The sequence below is a fragment of the Pararge aegeria genome, chromosome 5, assembly GCF_905163445.1.
Source record: "Pararge aegeria chromosome 5, ilParAegt1.1, whole genome shotgun sequence".
NCBI classification, from domain to species: Eukaryota; Metazoa; Arthropoda; class Insecta; order Lepidoptera; family Nymphalidae; genus Pararge; species Pararge aegeria.
The window spans coordinates 10,845,138-10,865,843 of record NC_053184.1 but is presented as its reverse complement, the minus strand read 5'-3'; the positions used below and the strand labels follow the sequence as shown (position 1 = coordinate 10,865,843).

At 33.7% G+C, this 20,706-nt stretch overlaps 1 protein-coding gene across 1 annotated transcript in view; it reads right to left on the bottom strand.

Annotated features, from left to right (window-relative positions):
• The window catches only part of LOC120623817 (paired mesoderm homeobox protein 2B-like), a 50,866-nt gene that overhangs the window by 17,080 nt on the left and 13,080 nt on the right, over nucleotides 1–20,706 (bottom strand). Inside the window, exon 2 of the mRNA XM_039890075.1 lies at nucleotides 19,425–19,621. Within this exon, the coding sequence (XP_039746009.1) occupies nucleotides 19,425–19,621 (197 nt within the window). The remainder of the gene's footprint in view (nucleotides 1–19,424; nucleotides 19,622–20,706) is intronic.

The window sequence follows — 20,706 nt, the reverse complement described above, 5'->3', positions numbered from 1 at the left end:
GTTGATGGGTTGGTTAGTTAGGGCGTGAAGGAAGGAATGAAAAACACACGCTCGCATATATAATATAGACTCCCTATTGGCGCAGTGGGCAGTGACCATGCTTTCTGATTCCAGGGCAGTGGGTTAAATTCTCACAAGTGGAAAATGTGTGTGTGATGAACATGAATGTTTTTCGGTGACTTACATTATAAGTATTTATGAATATTATTCATAAAATAATATTCATCAGCCATCTTAGTATATAACATTTACTTTAAGGCTTGATGGCGATGTCTCTATTGTCGAAGTAAATTAATTATTTATTTTTGTCATAGTATTCATATTTATTTAGTTATTTTTAGTATAGTATTTATATTCATTAAGTAGTATTAAGTACTTGTAAGTAAGGATTACACTTTCAGACCATTTCTAAAAGCAAACTAAATCAACGAATTTTGTACCTTCCTAATGAAAATAATAAAGAGAACTATTTATAAATCCGTGAGATAAATTTCACAAAACCGCAGTAATATTTACACTCGTTGGAAATTTCCTTCGACACGTCAGAGGGCTTTAGCAGGGCGTATGAAAAACGTGAGGCCGCGCGGAATGATCTAATTGTATTCATTAGCCAGGACGGAGAGCAAATATTGACACTGCCTCTGCACTCACCCCGGGATGCGCCACTTTGATCCCATATCTATACTGCCCAATGGCAGTCTAACTAACTAATAGGGACATTTTGACAAAAATTATACGAAAAATCTACAACTATAACAGACTTTACCTTGATTTTTAGTAGTAACCAATGAGGAGTACGAGCTCAAAAGACAACTTACTGACAGACAAACATATGATCAGTAGATATTAGAAATTTTAACCCAATGCTTAGAGCACACCAAAGATGTAGGAGGAGTTTTTTTTTAATTCCATCCCTAAAGGTGGAACAAAGCTTTGAATTGATTTGCATTTTTGCACTATAATATGCATGTATACTACACATAAAAGTTATTTTTAAATTATTGTATCTATTGCTGAAAACTGCGAATAAATCCGTGGCGTAAACGTACAAAAAGAGGGAGCAACTTAGTTTTATACTATATATAATACTACAACACTTAAACCAATATTTTTCATCACGCTCGCTCGTAGCGAGAACTTTACTACGTAGATAAAAGGCTCATAATCCAAGATGTTATTCACCCATATTTTTGTTAATATTATCGCACTTTATTAACGCGAGTGTATAACTTGTTCTACCAAAACTTTGAATACCAAACTTTTTTGCATACACCGGAAAAACAGCAAAAAAAGGGTCAGTTTCTTTCTGAGAACTTACATAAATGTTCAGCAGTGGATGTCAATCAGTTGATATGATCATGATGACGATTTAAAAGTTTAGCCTGTTGTTTTCGTCGAAAATGTGTTGAAATCGTCGTATGAAATGTGTATGGTACATTACTTATTACACTCTCGGTTTCCGTTTCGACTGTAAGATGTAATGTAACCGTTAGGTCAACAGATTATATTCGTTGATAAATATTGCATAAAAATACTGACATCAATTAAATGTGTCTCAGAAGCTTGCAGTTAATTTATTTTAATCGCGTTATTTACCCCATAATAGCAAGTACAAAGTTAATCAATCGCCGAGCCCGAGCGATCAAGCGCCAAACACTCCCCCTGTTTATACTTAGCGGATGAAAAGGCAACACTGAACGCCCCGGAATAATATTAGCTGCCCCTAATAATCGGCGCATTTACAATCATCACAAAAACCGATCTTAATATAAGTGACATAAAAACTGTAATAGTTTGAATGCCGACAGAATGATAGGTCTTATTGTAGTCAATCGCGTTTTTTTACTAACTGGTAACATGTGTTAACATTTGCTGATAATCCAGGATTAACACATCATAATAAAGAGATGAATGCATAGTTTATTTAGCCCGTCTGTCGACGCTATTCAATAGTGTTTAGTGAGAGGCGGCGAGCGACAGGTGCCGTTACGCTACTCATGTTATTTAATTGAACCCTATTCAATAGCTTATAAATTATGCTTAGAGATTTCGGGAAATGTAATTGTTACATTATCTAACTGAAAATTTAACGTTAATGAGTTAGGTATATTAGTGTAAGAAAACGCGGACTAAAACCTTCGAAATCCAATGTACAATCAAGTAGTTTGCGATTGTTTAAAAAAAAAAGGCGAAGATTTAGAGTAGGCGCTTTACTTGTCGTGTTAGCTTAAATACGTCATTAGTGGAGTGGTTTTATTATGCTTCAATATTATTTATTTACGCGGTTTCTGTACGTTCTTAATTTTGTGTTCTAGGCAAAGTATATTGCTGTTACACAACTCTATGCCTCGCTAAGATTAACGCATAAAATAGAAAAAAGAAATTATTCCATATTCATTGCTAATTTTCAATTTCTCGTCGCAGAGGCATATGCATTCGGTAATTTAAATAAGTTAAACTATATATTAATTTCATCATTACTCAAAGACTCTCAGGCAGGATACAGTCTTTACAAAAAGTGTTTAGGCATAGTTCAGGGTTACTTACCTTCGCATTTTTGTTTTTTTTTATTTAAATAGAAAAACAAAAATACTGCGCGTACAAAGTTACGGTTAAGCAACGGTTGCTTATAAATAATAGAAGTTACCCAGCTACTATAGTACAAAAAGTCGTAAAGCGCACGACAGATGCGCCCTCGATGATACTTCTCGCTCCATTACCTTCTGAACCGAGTAGCCCTTCGCATAATTTTATAAATAAACATTATTAAATCACTGAAAGAACTGTCATCGACTTCATTATTCTTGACATTTTTTTGGTCAATTAATGGATTCTCGCTGCATTACTTACTTATATCCAGTAAATTATAACTCTCACTTCAGTTTAACATTTAATCGAAATAATTAATACAACGGTATTAATGGTAAAGATGAGGCCGTGCAGGAGTAGTAGTACAAATGTTTGTGGTTCAAAGTATTTTGCTCTTTTATATAAAAGTTCACCAAACAAATCTTAACAGTAGATCTATATTTAACTGACTTACAAAAAAGGAGGAGGTTATCAATTCGGTATGTATATATATATATTTTTTTATAGAGTTCAGAGGTAACAACCTTACCTCTGAACTCTGTCATTTATAAACCGATTTGAAGTTTCCTGAAGTTTCCACAAGGAGCTCTATCTTCATATCTTACTCTATTTTTTTTCGACCACCGGAAACGGAAAGACAGCAAAAAATTAGTACTAAGATTCGAACATAAGATATTCTTATCTCCTTTTGCAGATTCAAGATAAGCTGAAACTCAGTTTAAGCAAAATATCAAGAATTCGGTAGCTGTGTGCTCTGAGGGCACATGAGCGAAGTCCTAAGTAAGCCGAAGTCCGAACCAGTGTCTGTGACACGCGGCAGTGAAACAATCAATGATTGAATGGACTTATTTAAAGGACTACTGAATGAAGGATAAGATCAATTAATAAATACAACAGTGCAACTTACACTTCTCAACAGCTTTTTCCAAATACGACGTTCTTTCATTCAATACTAAAATAAAATCCTCTCCAATTCAATAACCTTTTAAAAATCAACGTTGGTGCAACGATGGGACCAATATTGGAAACGGGGTTAGGCGAATAAATTTTTTACTTTAGTGTAACATCTGTCGATCCCTATCGCTTATTTGTTGTGTCACGTGCCGTTAGATTGCTGATTAGCAAGTATTGTCTCCTGCCACTCATTTTGCTCCGGTCACGGTGATCTATCAGAATCGATCCAAATCTGTAACATATTTAATCGAACCTTGTATAGGGAAGTGCCAGTTGTACTGATTGATTTATTGAACTTGTTAGAGTCATTGATTTAAAATGTTACTCTCGGTTAGAGTACAATTTTTATATATTTATTACATTCAACTAGTCCTATCAATACTATATAGTTTAATTTTGTTTGTTATTCAAATTAACCGCATAGCATACAACAGTTACGAATTTCAGGAAGAAATAACGTGCTATTGGTGAACGATTTAAAGAACTATATAAAGCGGTGATAGCCTAGCGGGTTGAGCTTCGGCCTCCCTTCGTGGAGTCCGAGTACGAACCCCGAGACGCACCTCTTAACTTTTCAGAGTTATGTGCTCTGAAGCAAGTGATGTTTTTATTTAAAAAAAAAATATCACTTACTTTAACTTTGAAGAAAAACATCGTGAGAAAACCTGAATTCAAAAATTCAAAATTTATTTATTTTAAGAAGGCCTAATATAAGCACTTTTGAAACGTCAAGTCTGTCTGTTGGTTCCCTACCACCGGTTCAGAAGGCAGATTCTACCGAGAAGAAGCCGGCTGAGTTGCTCTTTTCTAACATTAACTATTTACATTTTAACATTAATTTTTTTTTAACCTGCATGTTAAACCCTTAGATCATTCTCATTCTGCGACGAGTGCCCTGTAGATGGCAGGTAATAAATTGACAATTGGTATAGTATAATAAAAAGGTGAAATTTTACCGGATACATATCTATGGAAATATACAATTAAATCATTTTATTAAACAAAAAAATTAAAATACGTTAAAGTATTTCGCAACTTTTATATTCTATTCAAACAAAGGCACACTTTATCAATATTATAATAACACTTAAATAACTCAGACAGATGGCTATCCCATATTTTGATAGAGTTCCCTCAGTGTATGAACGGAGTGAGCAGTAAATGAGTCGCGAACCTCTATGATAAATGCAAGGGATAAATCAGGAGCAACTCGGATACTATATAACGCCACTTTCTCTCGTGCTAAATGACACGTGAGCGAAAATCATTGCGAATATTATACCATACACAAGTGTTATTGTGATGGACCCCACCATATTTATAGGTTTCCAACCGCTATTTATTCATCAATACACCAGTAAAAGGAATGTTTTATTTTAAACAAATGTTTCAAAAAATATAGCTTTTTGGTCAGGACAAAACTTTTGTGAGTAATCCTTACTTAATTTTATAAATGCGAAATTGTGATGGTTTGTTGGCCGTTCCTTCACACCCTATCTAAGTAGCCAATCAACTAGAATTTTTTTGGCATATAGTTAGTTGAAACGACGGCTACTTTTTATTCCAGGTAAACGAACGGTTTCCTAGAGATTTGTAACAAACCGTGAAAACGCTGACACAAAATTACATTTTCAGCGAGAACGCATATATATTATTCAGTGATAATAAGATTTCAGTATCATTATTAAAATGAATTCCGTATTTACAGAGCTTATAGATTACATAGAAAAAACATACAGCCAAATCTTTACTTTATATTATATTAGTATAGTTATAGATTTAGTTACGACCCATACTTAACACTGGCGAAAGCTCGGGTAACGGCTAGTATATAATTTAAATTTTAGCGATAAGAAGTATCGAACTATTTCAAACATATCATCAGCCAAACACACCACGGTTGCGAGATCATAATAGCGAATCAAAAATTTTTTTTCGAAGTCATAGTCAAAAGTATATTTATTCAAGTAGGCGGCCAATTGGCAGCACTTTTGATCCGTACATTGCATGAGAATTACACGGTAGTGATGATGATGACGATAACCAAATTCGTAAACTTAAAACTAAAGTTACGAGGGTTCCAAACGGGTCCTGGTCTAAGAAGAAGCCCACAAAAAACTTAGCCGGCGTTTTTTTTTGTTATCACCATCTCACATTGTCATTTAAAATTATTAGAAGAGCAACCAGGTTAGAGCAATAATTCACACCCAAGCTTTTTTATCGATTACGCAATCCTTTAAACTATAATAGGACTTTTCTATAAGCTTACGCTTAATACAAACTTTGAACTTTTTAAGAGACATTTCCAAGATTGTATTGTATGCAATTTCCTTTTAACGAATTATGAATTTTATGTAACCGAGTATATTGCACTGTAAGTTTATTCTTACTTCTAATGTTTAAATTATTGCAGTCACATTTTTCTTAAATTTAGTAATGTTTTTTATAAACATACACTAAATTATAATAAATAAATATTATTATTATATATTAAATAAATATTTTCTGACTATACACTGTCTATCAAACACATACTGTCTACATCGAGATTACATTTCAGCCTTAATACTATGACATAGGTCTGGCGGTCATGGGCTCTCCCTATATTACTTTGTCATAGGACGCAAATAATCCAACCCTCCTCTGCGTTTAGGAATGGCGATTCAGTTATGATATCCATATATTTCGCCCTTATGATAGTTTTTGACGGCTCTCCTATGCTCCCCCTGTGAAAACGGCCCTAAATTCAATGAGCAACATGAGGTTGCTCTTTTATACAATAACGCTAAACTATTTTTAATATTTTTTTTAGCTACTGCCCGCAACTTCATTCGAGTGAAATTTCTGTTTTCTATAATAATAAAGAACATATTTCATCACGGGTAAAAGGAGCTATGAAATTCATCAATATATGAATATATCGGAAATCGGGCAGCAGCTTTTTCTGTGCTACTACTACCAGCCGGCGTAGTGATTATGGGCAAAACCTACCGTTTGGAATTATGGTTAATTAATCCAATCCAAAATCCGAAGATGGCTTAGGGATAGTATTATAGTAGCTTGTATGTAGTAGCGCTATACTTTTCCTACTCTTTCCTATAAATAAATAAATAATTTATATACTACGACAACGCACACATCGTCATCTAGCCCCAAAGTAAGCGTAGCTTCTGTTATAGTTACTAAGATGACTGATGAATATTTTAATGAATAATATACATAAATACTTATATTTTTCATATAAACACCCAGACACTGAAAAACATTCATGCTTTTCACACCAACATTTTTCCAGTTGTGGGAATCGAACCCACGGCCTTGGACTCAGAAAGCAGGGTCGCTGCAAACTGTGCCAATCGGCCGCACCGCTGATAAAGAAGGAAAAAGCAAAATACATTTTGCTATACTATAAGAAATACTCCTTTGACTATTGATTAAAAATCTAATCAAAATTAAAGATACAGACATTTTTTTATTGTGATATGAAGTTGTAACTTGCAATATCATGAATACTTATGACACCATCAACTTATTTTTTTTTAATGACATTATAAATGTAAATAATAAAAACGTATTTATAAGAAAACACTTATTTAGAGAAACTGGGGATTATTGTGACTGCGTGGGAATGGAAATACTGCAATGTATGAAATATTGTATTACAATTTTTGTCGTGTGAAAACGACAATTACAAATCCCCAGATACTTGCCGGCAAGTAGTCCCATCGTACCGCGAAACATTTCTCACATTCAAATTGTAGTTTCATTGCATAGGGGCACTTGATCCCATGGCGTCTCCAGGGACAAAACAAGTCGCGAGCTAAATGAAAAATAATTGCGTGAGAGCTCTAACTTTAGACGCGTGCTGCTTGTTGAAATATAATGTTTATAGTGGTAAAATTGGTTTACTATCATTTTTTTAATCACTATAAGGTCAAATTATATACCTTACCTAAAAACATAATTTTTATGTTTTTATATTGTACTTTTGATTCAACTTCTGATTGGTAAATTCGTCCCATACTAACTTTCAATCCTGCCGAGTAACATCGCCTGCCTGTTGCCTATCTCGTCAGGATCGTAGAGTTATATTTAGTAGCGCCTCTAAACTTAGTCAAAAAACGAGCCATTAAATGCAAAAAAGATTTTTCAAATCCGAGGGGTAATTCCGAAGATCAGTGCGTTCTTTTACAAACTTTTACCCCATATTAACCTCTTAATGACTGGAATTTTCAAAAATTGTGGAACATGTAACTCTGTATTTTAAACAAGAACCCAAAACACGCCTCCATGGGTATAACTTGAAAACTGAAAGACTTTCATATGAATATGGTTATATTTTAATAATTTATGTAATGGGTTGATGGTGATGGTGATGAATAATGAACTTCATACAAACTTTCATCCCCTATTTCATTTCTTTGGCAGTAGTTTTTTTGAAACGGTGAAGTTCTTGTAATGTTTATTTTTAACCAAGAGCTCAAACGCCAACTTTATTGTATATTATTATAACTTGAAAATAGACGGACTTCCATAGAAACTTAGCACTCACTTTTGAATCTATTTGCGAATGGAATTTCAAAAAATCATGTCTTAGTAGGTGCTTTGGCCATAAAAAAAGTTACTAACTCTAGTGAGTGCGTTGGTGTGGAGTAACATGTAAGTACGTAACTAAGTGAACATAAATGTAGAAGAAAACAAAACATAGTACTTTTTCTGTTTGTTATTTTCTATCTTAGAAAATCATAATTCATACTAACTATTAACATTATTGTACATTAAAAAAATTTGATACCACAGATATTTTGTTAAAATGCAGCGTGGTGACGCATCGATCGTCGGGATTTTGTAATCCCAAGGTAGTGTCGTCTCACACCAGTTTTTAATCACTTAAGTGCTTACAAGTATTTCCAGCCCTTCTTCAATGTAATAGCTAATGAAAATATATGCAAAAATAATACTTATTGCATTCCATGATAGAGTACCTACTTTTGTTGCAGTGTTGTTTTCAGATACAAAATAAAGCAGGCGCCCCTCGTCTCTTAAAACAGAATATTCCTTTAAGATCATTTGTAGAGATTATTAATTACCGTAGAATTATGTATTATTCTGTAGATTTGGGGACCACTACAGGGGAATATATTTCGGTTGAAATTTTACTTATCTCAATATTAAGTACCTACCTGCAAGGTCAGATTTAATGACGGAAAATCGGTTACTAAACTTTTTAACTTGGGTAAATCTACTGATAAACGCCAGTGTTAACAAAATATTCGTGTGAAATGATGCTAATCAATTAACGGGAATGTTTGATCTAGACACTCATCCGTGGGAGACGCAGGTCACGGCGCGCGACCTAATCGCGCGAGCGATCTCCTCTTCCCACGATCCACAGATAATACGTGTACTAGCTGCCATATCGAATGACACGCCCTTTGCGATTAGTCGCGCCAAATTTTGACGTTGTTGTTAATTTGTCCGACTTCTGATCAATTTATTCGGTTTGTTAATTTGTATTTGTGCTACAGGAGAAGTATTTTAAAGCCAAACATTAAGTATGAACACCCTCACGTACTTAAAGGCAACGAAGTAGGTCTGTTGGGTCTGAACACAAATATTACACAGTAAAAAAGGTACATTTATTTACATTAAAGGGGTGGCCTAAGGCCTCAAAATCCACCAAATTAATATATCTCATGTTCAAAATCCACTCATTAGTTTACTCTTAAAGGCATTCCTATCTTATCAATCGTTTAACGCTTGGTTGTAACTCACAAGTTAATTATAAAAATACGTAACTAGCATATTCTTATTTAAGAAAGAAGTAATCTAATATTTTTTTGTGTCATACATTTGGTTCTACTTTGTTTAGGAAATATACCAACGTGAAAAAATGGCGGATACATCGTATAACATCCCTATCCCTATCCCTATCTTTATTCCTACTAATATTATAAATGTGAATGTAAGTTTGTTTGTTACGCTTTCACGCAAAAACTACCTAACCGATCCTCATGAAACTTTGTACACATATTCTTGGAAGTATTAGAAGTAATATAGGATACTTTTTATCCCGACATTAACCTTGGTTCCTTTGGGAGAGGGGATGAAAGTGTTTGACCATTTTACACAATAACTCCGACAAATTATAACCGAATAGAAAAATAATTATTTAAATAATAATTATTTTTCTACTATAGAAGTTATAATATGTATTTAATTTTGCTCAGACTTTGTGTAGATCTGATAAATGTGGTTGAGATAGAGGACAGGACTCCTCAACGGACAGCAGCAAACCCCTCATTTAAGGCTTAGCGGTACTGAATACTATATAATTTTTTTAGAACTACAACTAAATTGAATCTCACATCAAAAACAAACGCAGACGAAGTCGCGGGCAACAGCTAGTACAGTCTAATTGAGAAACTCCTCCTCTTTTGAAGTTGGCTAAAAATGATACGCGGTTCTCCCGACGACACTCCGTGGAATCACCGAGCCCTCTCTAAGTGATTGCTTAGCTGCGTGAACCGCAATCAACGCGATTAACTACAGCCCTAGTTTCATTAGGGCAAGTTGGCAACAAAATCAAACCATTTTGTAACACTTTAGTGTTATCTCCCACTGAGGATAACAAAAACGATTATTTTTGTCAGATTGTAAGACGATTGTAGGTACACCTAATAAAAAAAGACTTTATTTAATGATGAGGTCTAGGTATTTTCTAGGCACGCTTGCCTAGAAATTGCCTATTCACTCTTGCGTTGAAGATACCCAAGTTATACGTGGCAACAAACAGCGGTACGTATCATAGACTTATATAATACTATAATAAATACCATCCATTTTCTAATTTGTAACATAAACAATATTTTCTTTTGAGTTCAAAAGTTAGTTTTAAAAAATAACGATAAAATAAATAAAAAAAACAGAGTAAAAAGTGAATAACAAGAGACTTTATTTCTTAGCTGTGTTTTATTGTTTTCATAAAAGTTTCAAAAACATTGTGTTCATTATAAGACAAGAAAGAAAAGAAAGATTCTACCAGTTATGGTTGAACAGAAGAGTTGAAAGAAAGCCATGGTAGTCTAGTTGGTAAAACTTATACATCCCGATTCCTGATAGGTATATTACGGGCTAAGCCCTTGTCTTTCTGAGAGGACACCCGTGCCCTGCTGAGGGCCGGTAATCGTTGAAGATAATGATGACGATAGAAAATGTACAATACTTATTAATGCTTCACCGATTGCAAACTTGCGTAGTCTATCTCCATAGGTCATTTACTAAATTAACTTAGGACCTACCCGGAGGCATAATCTCTCGTATAAAAGAAGAAATAGGAGCTTTGTCCGTTTTAAACTTGATTAAAAAGAAGTAAACCCAAGTTAATAGAAAACGCAAACAAAATACGAACAAGCTTGACCTAGCTTTCATCTTGATCTCTGTGGATGGTATATTACTTATATTATATATATTACTTAGTATAATTTTGGGAGCTTATTGCGGTTTTTACCCACAAATTTTACTATAAAAATATGTTTAGGCTAAATATAATATATTAAAACTTATGAATGAAGAAAGAATTATATCTAGACTTTTTATAGCTACATTAAGTGTTCAGCGTCAACTAATGTTGTGTTGTTCATTTTGAATTCGAAGGTATTGATTACCGACGAAAGTTAAAATGTTATTCTGTTCGAAACTAAGGTTTCATTTATGCGACAATATTAGCATAAATTATTTTGCTTCCGAATTCTAAGTTGAGATTTTTTTACAGTAATAATTGACGAGCCAACAGGATGACCCACCTGATGGTAAATGGGAAACCATCACCTATAAACAGAGCAATACTTCTGGGCATAGAAACTAGAGACACAGTCTGCAAGATTCCATCCTGAGCCCATCAACTTAAGGTGCAGATGTCTCACATGTGCCTATAATTACACCGACATCCACTCCCTTCCAGAAATAAGCATACCTCGACACTACATCCATATTTAAACACTTTAGCGAATGTATTGAAGACTAAAAAGAAGCAATAGTGGAAAGTCTCCGAAAATTTTAATTTCCCATAATTGAATATTGAAATAACAGATTACTTATAATATACAACGAATCCTTAAAATAGTCTTTCAGTCAGTGCAGTGTATTTCAGATTGATTTGAGTTAATTATGTGTTTTTGGTAAAAAACTGTGACATCAAGAAAAGGGCAAGAAATATATAAATATTTTCTACATTATTTTTAACTCATTACCAAGTAAAATATAAAAAAATACTAAGTGTATAGTTTGTAATGTTCATTATTGTAATATTGTAGTAGCAAAAATGTATCTAGTAATAACTTTAACATTTTACATGACACCGAATTAAAAATATTGTAGAAAATATTTATTTCATGTATGTATCCCTAATTCTCTACTAAAGTTATAAATGAGAATATATATACGTGAAAATGGGCAAACTAACAAACACGCTTTCGCATTTATAATATTACTTATTACAAGGGATAAGAATTAACGCAGTAGTAATATAAATAGTTATTTCGATCACTGCATTTCAAATAAACAATAACCATAATGATTTTATCCTCGGAGTGGCACGTAGTGGCAAGTGCGTCTAATCACGCGGCACGTTAGGGCACGTGGCGGACGCGTGCCCATGCGCGTGTCACCTGCGCGGCGAATTATTATGAGGGGCATCACTGATGTCTGATTTTCCTATTATATTGTTTACAAGTTACCACTTGACAAAGCTTTCAATCGGATTATAATACTTTTTGTGTAATAACTATATATCTAAAGGTTTTTGGCTGACGTTTTTTTTATCCCATTTCAATTTAGCTTTTGACTGCAATCCCACCTGATTGTAACTGTTTATGCAGTATTTAAAGGTAGCGAACTAACCTGTTATGGCTTATAACTGTTATACCCCTAATGGGTTTCTACACGGCCTAAGAGTCTCCCACCAGATCAGACTAGACAGAATAGCCCCGGCCGGGGATCGCATCCGGAGCCTTCGTCTTATAAGATCTCAGCGCTCACCACTGCACCAGTGAAGTCATTAAATGAAATTATGCATGAATACATACATTTATATTCTAAATTAGTAAGAAAAGGTTTGAGCGTTTCTGGAAATTTATCTTACAAGAAATCTTTTTGGGTATCCTAAATAAATCAAAAAACGTAATATCTACAATATTAACTAATGTTTATAAAGTAATAGACCCCAATAACTCAAATAAACAGGTAAAAGGTATAGCCATAAGTATAATAGCACCAAATTGAATTACCTTGTTTTTGAAGATATGGATCTCTGAATTGCAGTCTACGGAGATCCCCTGAGAGAACGCCGGGCGCAAGATCTAAGACCTGGATTGACATTTTGTGGTTCTCCCGAAGGCGATCACGTCAATCTTTATTGCATAAGGCACATGTCATATTTTACTGACCACACGGTTATAAATAAAATAGAAAGGTCTATTCTTTAAAGAATATCCAGTTAACAAACCAAAAGTGAAGTATAATTTTACCTGCACGTATGTTACATAACATACATATCTTTTACTTTAAAGACTTTTTTAAATAATTTTTTTTTTGGTAAATCAAAAAAATATCTAAAGATGATAAAAAATTATCACCTGGAGTTGAACCGGGGTCTTCTGGTTTCGAGACAACCAGTCTGGGAGGACTATTAAAACATGTAATGTGTGCGAAATTTGTACCTATGTATTTAATAAAATTGGGAATTTTTATATTAATTATTTCCCATAACACAGTTTTATGCTTCTAAATTTATTCTGGGTCGATTTTATTTGAGCTGACTTTTTGTTAAATTTTTTATAAACAATTTCAAAAGACCTATATCGGCTAGTACGCCTTTAGAGACTAACTACCATAAGTCAACTTGGAATATATTCATAAATTGTAATAGCAGTATTTCGTATATTCACGAACTAATCTCTCTCACCATTCGTGGATAACAATAAAACCAAAATCGTCCGCAATTATATAGAATTTATCGGCTCGGACGGTGCCGTGCAACCGTGTGATGGATTAAATTGCTCTTTCCCTATGACAACGTGGGCACGGAAAAATACGTGTATTATGGAACAGCTGGTCATTTTTCAAGCGGTTCCTTTTGCTCTACGGAACCAGGTGGGCTTTTATTGGAGATAGAAAATCGTACGTTTGTTTAGCGTACCCAACGAAATATTTGCTAACAGCCTTTGATGATTTTGAGGACCCGCCTGTTAGATTAGGACTCCTCGCAATATTTACCCTTAGGTACTGTTTACGTTTTCTGAGAAAAATATTGCAATGAAAACTTAAAATTCTTTTCGTTTAGGGTTAAGTCTTCTAATCTTACCTTCTTAATAACGAGATAATGCTAAATATATACCTACCTAATAATCATTTTGAAGTTCAATGACGTTCAATTTTCTTTCTATAGATTCATAAATAGAAAGGCTATATAATACTACTTGATGTGAGATCCCGATCGATCTATAGCGAATCGAAATTTATTTCTTTTTATTTTTTTTTATTTCATACAATCGGTAGGTAGGTATACATAAGGTAACTTGATGTCCTGAAAGCCCACTGAGTTTGTATGGATATTGCGAAATCCTCTAATGTTAAACAAAATAATAAAATTTAAGCCGGTATGTGAATAAATACACCGCCAGCAGGTCGAGATACCGAACCATATCATGTAGCCTATACGCCAGCTAAAAGAAGGCGCATAGGCATATACAGGTTGTTCCCAGGACAATAAGACAAGATAGATAAGATATCAATGTTCTTCTACTTTCTGAAAATAATTTTTTTGAAAACATTCTTTATATTTTTCGGTATATTTTATAAATCTGAGTGTCGTAATTTTTTGATTTTTTTCTCAGTCTATACGGTAGAATCGGTTTTAGTTTTCTTAATTGTATTTTTGAATTTGTTCGACGTATGTTTAAAATGTGCTACCATAGCTGCTGAGTCCATATAAAATAATGCTTTCAACTAAGGTTTTGTACATTTGTGATTTTATTCATATAGAATTTTCTTTTTTATAAAACAATTCTTTGCTAGAATTGCACGCAGTTAAGAGCAAACGTTGTTGATTCACTTATTCGAGTATTTTCGAGCATGCAACACGACATTGACGACGGAAACTAGTAATCAATCTAATCCAAAATTCGGGATTGAAGATTAAGTGCTATCATTCCTCTTTCTTTTCTCCTACATATTATTTGATACGAATATTTTGGATTATATTTATAATTTTTAAATTTCGAGCGTAACTTTAACCAGACAAACTTTAAAATATAAGTAAATAGAAATGTACGATGCAAGATATAAAAAAGCAAAAAGGACTTTTGCAATATTTATAAATAGAGATTATTTTATAATGAACGAGTTAGGTATGACAATAGCAAAAATATTTTCTGTATAGTATCTAAAATTTCCACCAACGTGCTACGTGTGTATTGCATCATAAAACATCTATGTAAAACCTACAAGGAGAATTTACATTCTCGTCCGTAGAATTTTTTTAAGTGTTCCGAATAATTGGGTTCTGCCGTACTTATGAAATTAAACACTAAAATAATTTGTAACATAAAAAAAAAACTTTACATCATACCTACCAACAATCAGGAAGCATACCGTACATCAAAATAATTTAATTACCAGTACATTTGTTTGCACTCTACAATGAATACTGTATTTACCGCGGGTCGTGTACACCCAATTTTAATTGTAATATGTGAATTCGCATTTTCCAGTCGAGTTTTAATTATCGGGCGTCGCGCGGGGCTGAAATACGCGACCGCTCGCGATATTTATGGCGGCTGCCTGCCATTCCGATACTTTTTAACGTAATGAGCAGGGGAAGGGGGTCCGTACCTTTACGATTGTATTTCCATTGTACCTACATTGTATGCTTGTGGTGTTCTCATCTGTTTGTGAGAGTTATTCTTTTTTTTAACGCGACTATGAACTGGTTATTATTTTAACAGTTTATACAGATGCTGATATTTTAAAATACCTAATTACAGTCGATAATAGGATAAGCATTTTGTTATGTTGTATTTTATACCCTAATATTTATATAATATTTATATTAGGTATGTAAATTACTGTTTTCTCGAGTTCATATATCGAACCTTTTCTTAAAGTCACCAATGTTTTTTACAGTGATAAGTTATATTTAAAAATATATTTAAGAGTTTATTTTAAGAAGAAATAATACCACATAACAAAACTATCTCCAGTTTTTATCAATGAATGAACAATTACATACATCGTCAAATGAAATTGTTACTCTCCGAAGGGGGGAGATGTAAAGAACTCTTTTCTTGAGTTCATATATCGAACCTTTTCTTAAAGCCACCAAAGTTTTTTACAGTGATAAGTGACATTTAAAAAGATATTTAAGAGTTTATTTTAAGAAGAAATTATTGGATTTTAAAGACCTGAAGTAAGGGCTTTAAATGTTGTTTCTTATATTTTCACGGAAACGCAATTTCTAGGAATATTATAAACTTTATTATATGTATAAATAATCATACATATAGTGAAGGAGATATTATACTATACGCTAGATAAGTAGGTAGGTAGCTACAAAGAATTTATTTACGTAACCGTACATAATCAAGATAGTGGAATTGAAATTCGCTCTGAAGGGACTGCACTATAAATACGTAATCAAACTTCTATCGAATGGGTTCTTCTCGAATGAGTTTAAAACTATTCTATTTTATATGATAATTGTTACCCCATTCGATACCCCTGGGGTAATAATCCCTAATCATGGGCTTGTTCGCACGATGCGACGCAAAGCAAACTCATATTAAAACTGAACTCTTTATATGTTACTTTTGTAAAAAAAAAAAAAGTAATCGATGGATTGACTTGAAATTTTTTACATAACGTTATTTCATTTCATGTGAGAGTGCTTTGTAAAATGTGGAATATCAAACTGATGAGCTACAGTGAAAACTAGCCAAGTTTTCAGCTTTTAGTAAATTAAATGAAAAAGAATAACTTCTGAAATCCGAATATACATTTTTATAACCAGAAAGGTGTAAAATTAATTATTTAAATTATTAGTAGTAGTAGTAGTAATTGAATGCAGTAGATAATATTATATCAAGATATAAGGTAGATTTCCGAAGCATTCTATCGCTATAAAATAATACCTACTGAAGTTCTAAATTCAATTCCGGTCACAATCATAAGAATGTTTATGAAAAAGAATATCCTGTCTCGGGCATCGTCATCCAGAATATGAGATTAGTACGGAGTCACCAGCGGGTCGCTTGCGGCGAGACGTGATCAGTTCTCGCTCCACTCACCCGATTCTGCCGTATTAAATATTCAATAGGAGCAAGAATGAACGTCGCAGCCAGCGCCGCCTCACATAAAAATGAGCGCCTATTATGAAATTAACAGCTAACCGCGTCTGCTACGTTTTTTTGGCAAGGCACCGTCAGCCGCAGCCGAATTACCGGACACTAATTGGACTGTGGAAATACAGTGACGGACAGAGCGAAAAAGCTTGCTTTTTTTTGTCGGCCCTGCGGGAGCACGATATATTTTGATTACTTTACTCCATTAAATCAATAAATGTTTGCATGCTTACGTTTTCAAAATCAACGTATCTAAGCACGTTCAATATTTAATCAAATAATTCAAATGCACCAAAAGTTGCCACGTTTTTAGGTTTTTAGGTACCTATCTTTACAATTCAATATCGCATTTTTAAAATTTTCATGAAGATATGATTTTGGAATGTAAAGAAGTGGTAATCATTATTAAAATTAATAGTTACTTGTAATATTATGTATATTTACTACGTAAAATATAAAGGAAGTAAATCAAGTAAATAATAAATTAATATTGATAATGTAAAACTCAACTTAAATTACTGTGTACTGTACAAAAACTTAATTCATGTGGTACAAAAAAGAATCTACTGCGCTGCAAAAAGTACACACCATTTTTTCCTGTCCGATATTTTAAATATTTAATTTTAATCTTTTCATTACGTTATGTGTAAAATATTTTTTTAAATATAAAATAAACATGTGTGAAAAATATATATAACAAGGAAGAAAACAAATCGAGATTTCTTTTTATTAGTGTGTTTATATTATTTTCTTACCAATTTAGAAGAAGAAGAAGAAGAAGAAATACTTTATTGCACACAAACATCAGAATATACATAAAATATAGAATAAACAACAACAAGAATTGTAGGCATGCAAAGGCGGCCTTATTGCTGCAAGCAATCTCTTACAGGCAACCTCTGACAGAAGGAAAAGCTGCAAGAGAGCGGGATAGTGCAATTATACTACATATAATATACATATATATTCGGCAATAAATAGACATACATATAATATAAATAAATATATAAATACATATATAATAAATATATATATAAATACATACATAATTAAATAATGAAAAAAGAAAAATACAAAAAAAAAACACATTAATTACGATATTTGTTCAAATTACTTCACTCAAAGACAGATAGTAGTCTTTAAGACGACATTTAAATATGGGAAGGGATTGACTTTTACGGATGTCAGCAGGCAAATTATTCCAAAGAACAACAGCCTTAAAAGTGGAAGAGTTACCGAAGAACTTGGTTTTGCAAAATGGGAGTACCAGGCGGTTATCGTGCCGAGATCGGAGGTCAGTATGTGAGGCAGAATCAGAAATATAGCGAAAACGGTATTTAAGGTACGAGGGTGTAACTGGATTATTTAGGATAGAGTACAAGAATGAGAGGAGATGAAGTTCACGACGCAATCTGATCGGCAGCCATTTAAGTCTAACCCGGTACTCCGAAATGTGGTCAAATTTACGCAGTCCAAAAACAAACCGGATACATAAATTTTGTAGGCGCTCGAGTTTGTTCAGCAGTTCTTCGGTAAGATCAGGATAGCATGAGTCAGCGTAGTCAAGTATAAACACATTGCTGACGTCCATTTAAGTAGCTATGGAACCAATCAATAGCTGCCTCTGAGATGTTAATGGATTTGAGAATAGCAAGGAGGATATCAAAATCCACAGTGTTGAAGGCATTGCTGAAATCTAATAAAGCAAGGATTGTAATAAGCTGATTGTCCATATTAGCACGTATATCGTCACAAACTTTAACAAGAGCAGTTACAGTACTATGGCCGCGTCTAAAACCGGACTGATACGGACTGAGGATATTGTTATTGACCAGGAAAGAGTTAAGCTGGAAATGCACGATGCGCTCCAATACTTTAGATAAAAAGGGAAGAATGGAGATAGGGCGATACTGAGAGAAAGAAATTGGATTTTTAGCCTTAGGTATAGGAATAATGTGAGCTTTACGCCAAGATTTAGGAAACTCTCCAGAAGATAAAGAGAAATTAAAAATATGCGAAAGTACTGGCGCCACAGTATCTAGGAGAAGAAAAATCATTTTGCGGTTAATTCCGTCACACCCAGTAGCATTGGACTTAATTGCCAGGACATGTTTTTTTACCTCAGCCGGAGTTATAGGACAGAAATGAAATGGAGCGCAGTTTAAAGGAGAAAGAGTCTTAAGATGACTTAAGGTGCTGCATTTATTCTGTGGATCCATAGGCGAAATTGAAGTGAAATGGCGGTTAATGGCCAATTTAAAACAAACTTTACACTTAAAAAGTAACGAAAAGGTTGTTTACATGTGTCTTATAGAAAGGTAAGAAAATAATTGGATTTAAAGGTCAAAAGGTCGATAAAGTATTCGCGTGACACCTTACGTTTCTCTCCACATACAAAGTACCTCGGTGTAGTTTATAAACTTGAGAAAACAACTGATGAATGTTTTTAAAAAATGGTGTTACACATATTAAAAATCAGCTTACCTGTACTCTTGCTTCAGTCAGATCGATTTTCATAGCTATTTCTTCTCTCGTATAGATGTCGGGGTAATGCGTCTCCTGGAAAGCTCTTTCTAACTCTTTGAGCTGCGCCGAAGTAAAAGTAGTCCGAATCCTTCTCTGTTTGCGTTTTTCCGTTAGTGAGCCCTCATGCCCACCGTACACTTTGTATGGAAGACCCGCTGTAACAAAAAAAAAACATTTTGATACTTTCAGGAAAAATTTGAGGTTTTAACTTTTATTTTTATTCCCCTACAAGTTAGCCTTTGACTCATGCAGTCTAAGATGGTTACCTGGCTGACCTGTTAAGAGTACAGCAGGAATATTAATTCTGTACTCATAATCGGTACCTAAAAAACGCGCTAACGCGTCATCAAACAAATTAAAATAATAATAATCTAATATACATAATCACGTATTTAAAATGAATGCTCTGAAAATATCATCATCCTTAGACTTTACGAGTATATGTCCTAGTGTTGTCTACAAGTCTAATTACGCATACGAGACAGGCAGCTATTGAAATCACGTAGATTTTATTTCCATTAAACGTAGCAGTAATAATTATTGATAGGAAAGCAAAAAAGTTTAACAAAACCATTGACCACATAGAGGATACATAAAAGCGAAGATATCTTAAATACGATCTCTTTGATCTGTTATGGTGAATGGGAGAAAAAGTACATGGCGAGGCGGCCATTTTTGTCTCCCCTCCGACTGCGCCCTCGGTACGGTAGGTACTCACGGGATACCTACATCGTAAACGTACCTACTGTTTATAAATGTAAACACTGTTTGCCGTTTTAATTAAGCAGGAGCGTATTTTTGGGCCCCATTATTATGTAAGCTTAATTTTTTATGGTAGGTATATTTTTGTATATATTAACTAATTATTCCTTTTCATAATGTTGTTATGTAGGATTCATTTACCCTCCAAAATAATTCAACTATGAAACTAATGTATTTGCTAATAATAATGTTGAAGGTTTTTTGGTTGCTCGCGCTAATCATTATGATTTAAAAAATATTTTTTTATATAACCTTCTTGTTAACCCAGACTTTCAAGAAGACTATAAAATAGTAAAATAACTAGATGTTCCAGGATTATAAAAGAGGTGAGAAGAGTTGTTAAGGCTGATATTCCCCTCGCTATTCTCTGATGATCAAAGTCTGATCGTACTATGCGCCGCAAACGTATTGCATCCCCACAACCTGGATGGCTGGAGTTCTTCGGCTGTCCATTAAAGTAGATCTTTTCTCCCACGAA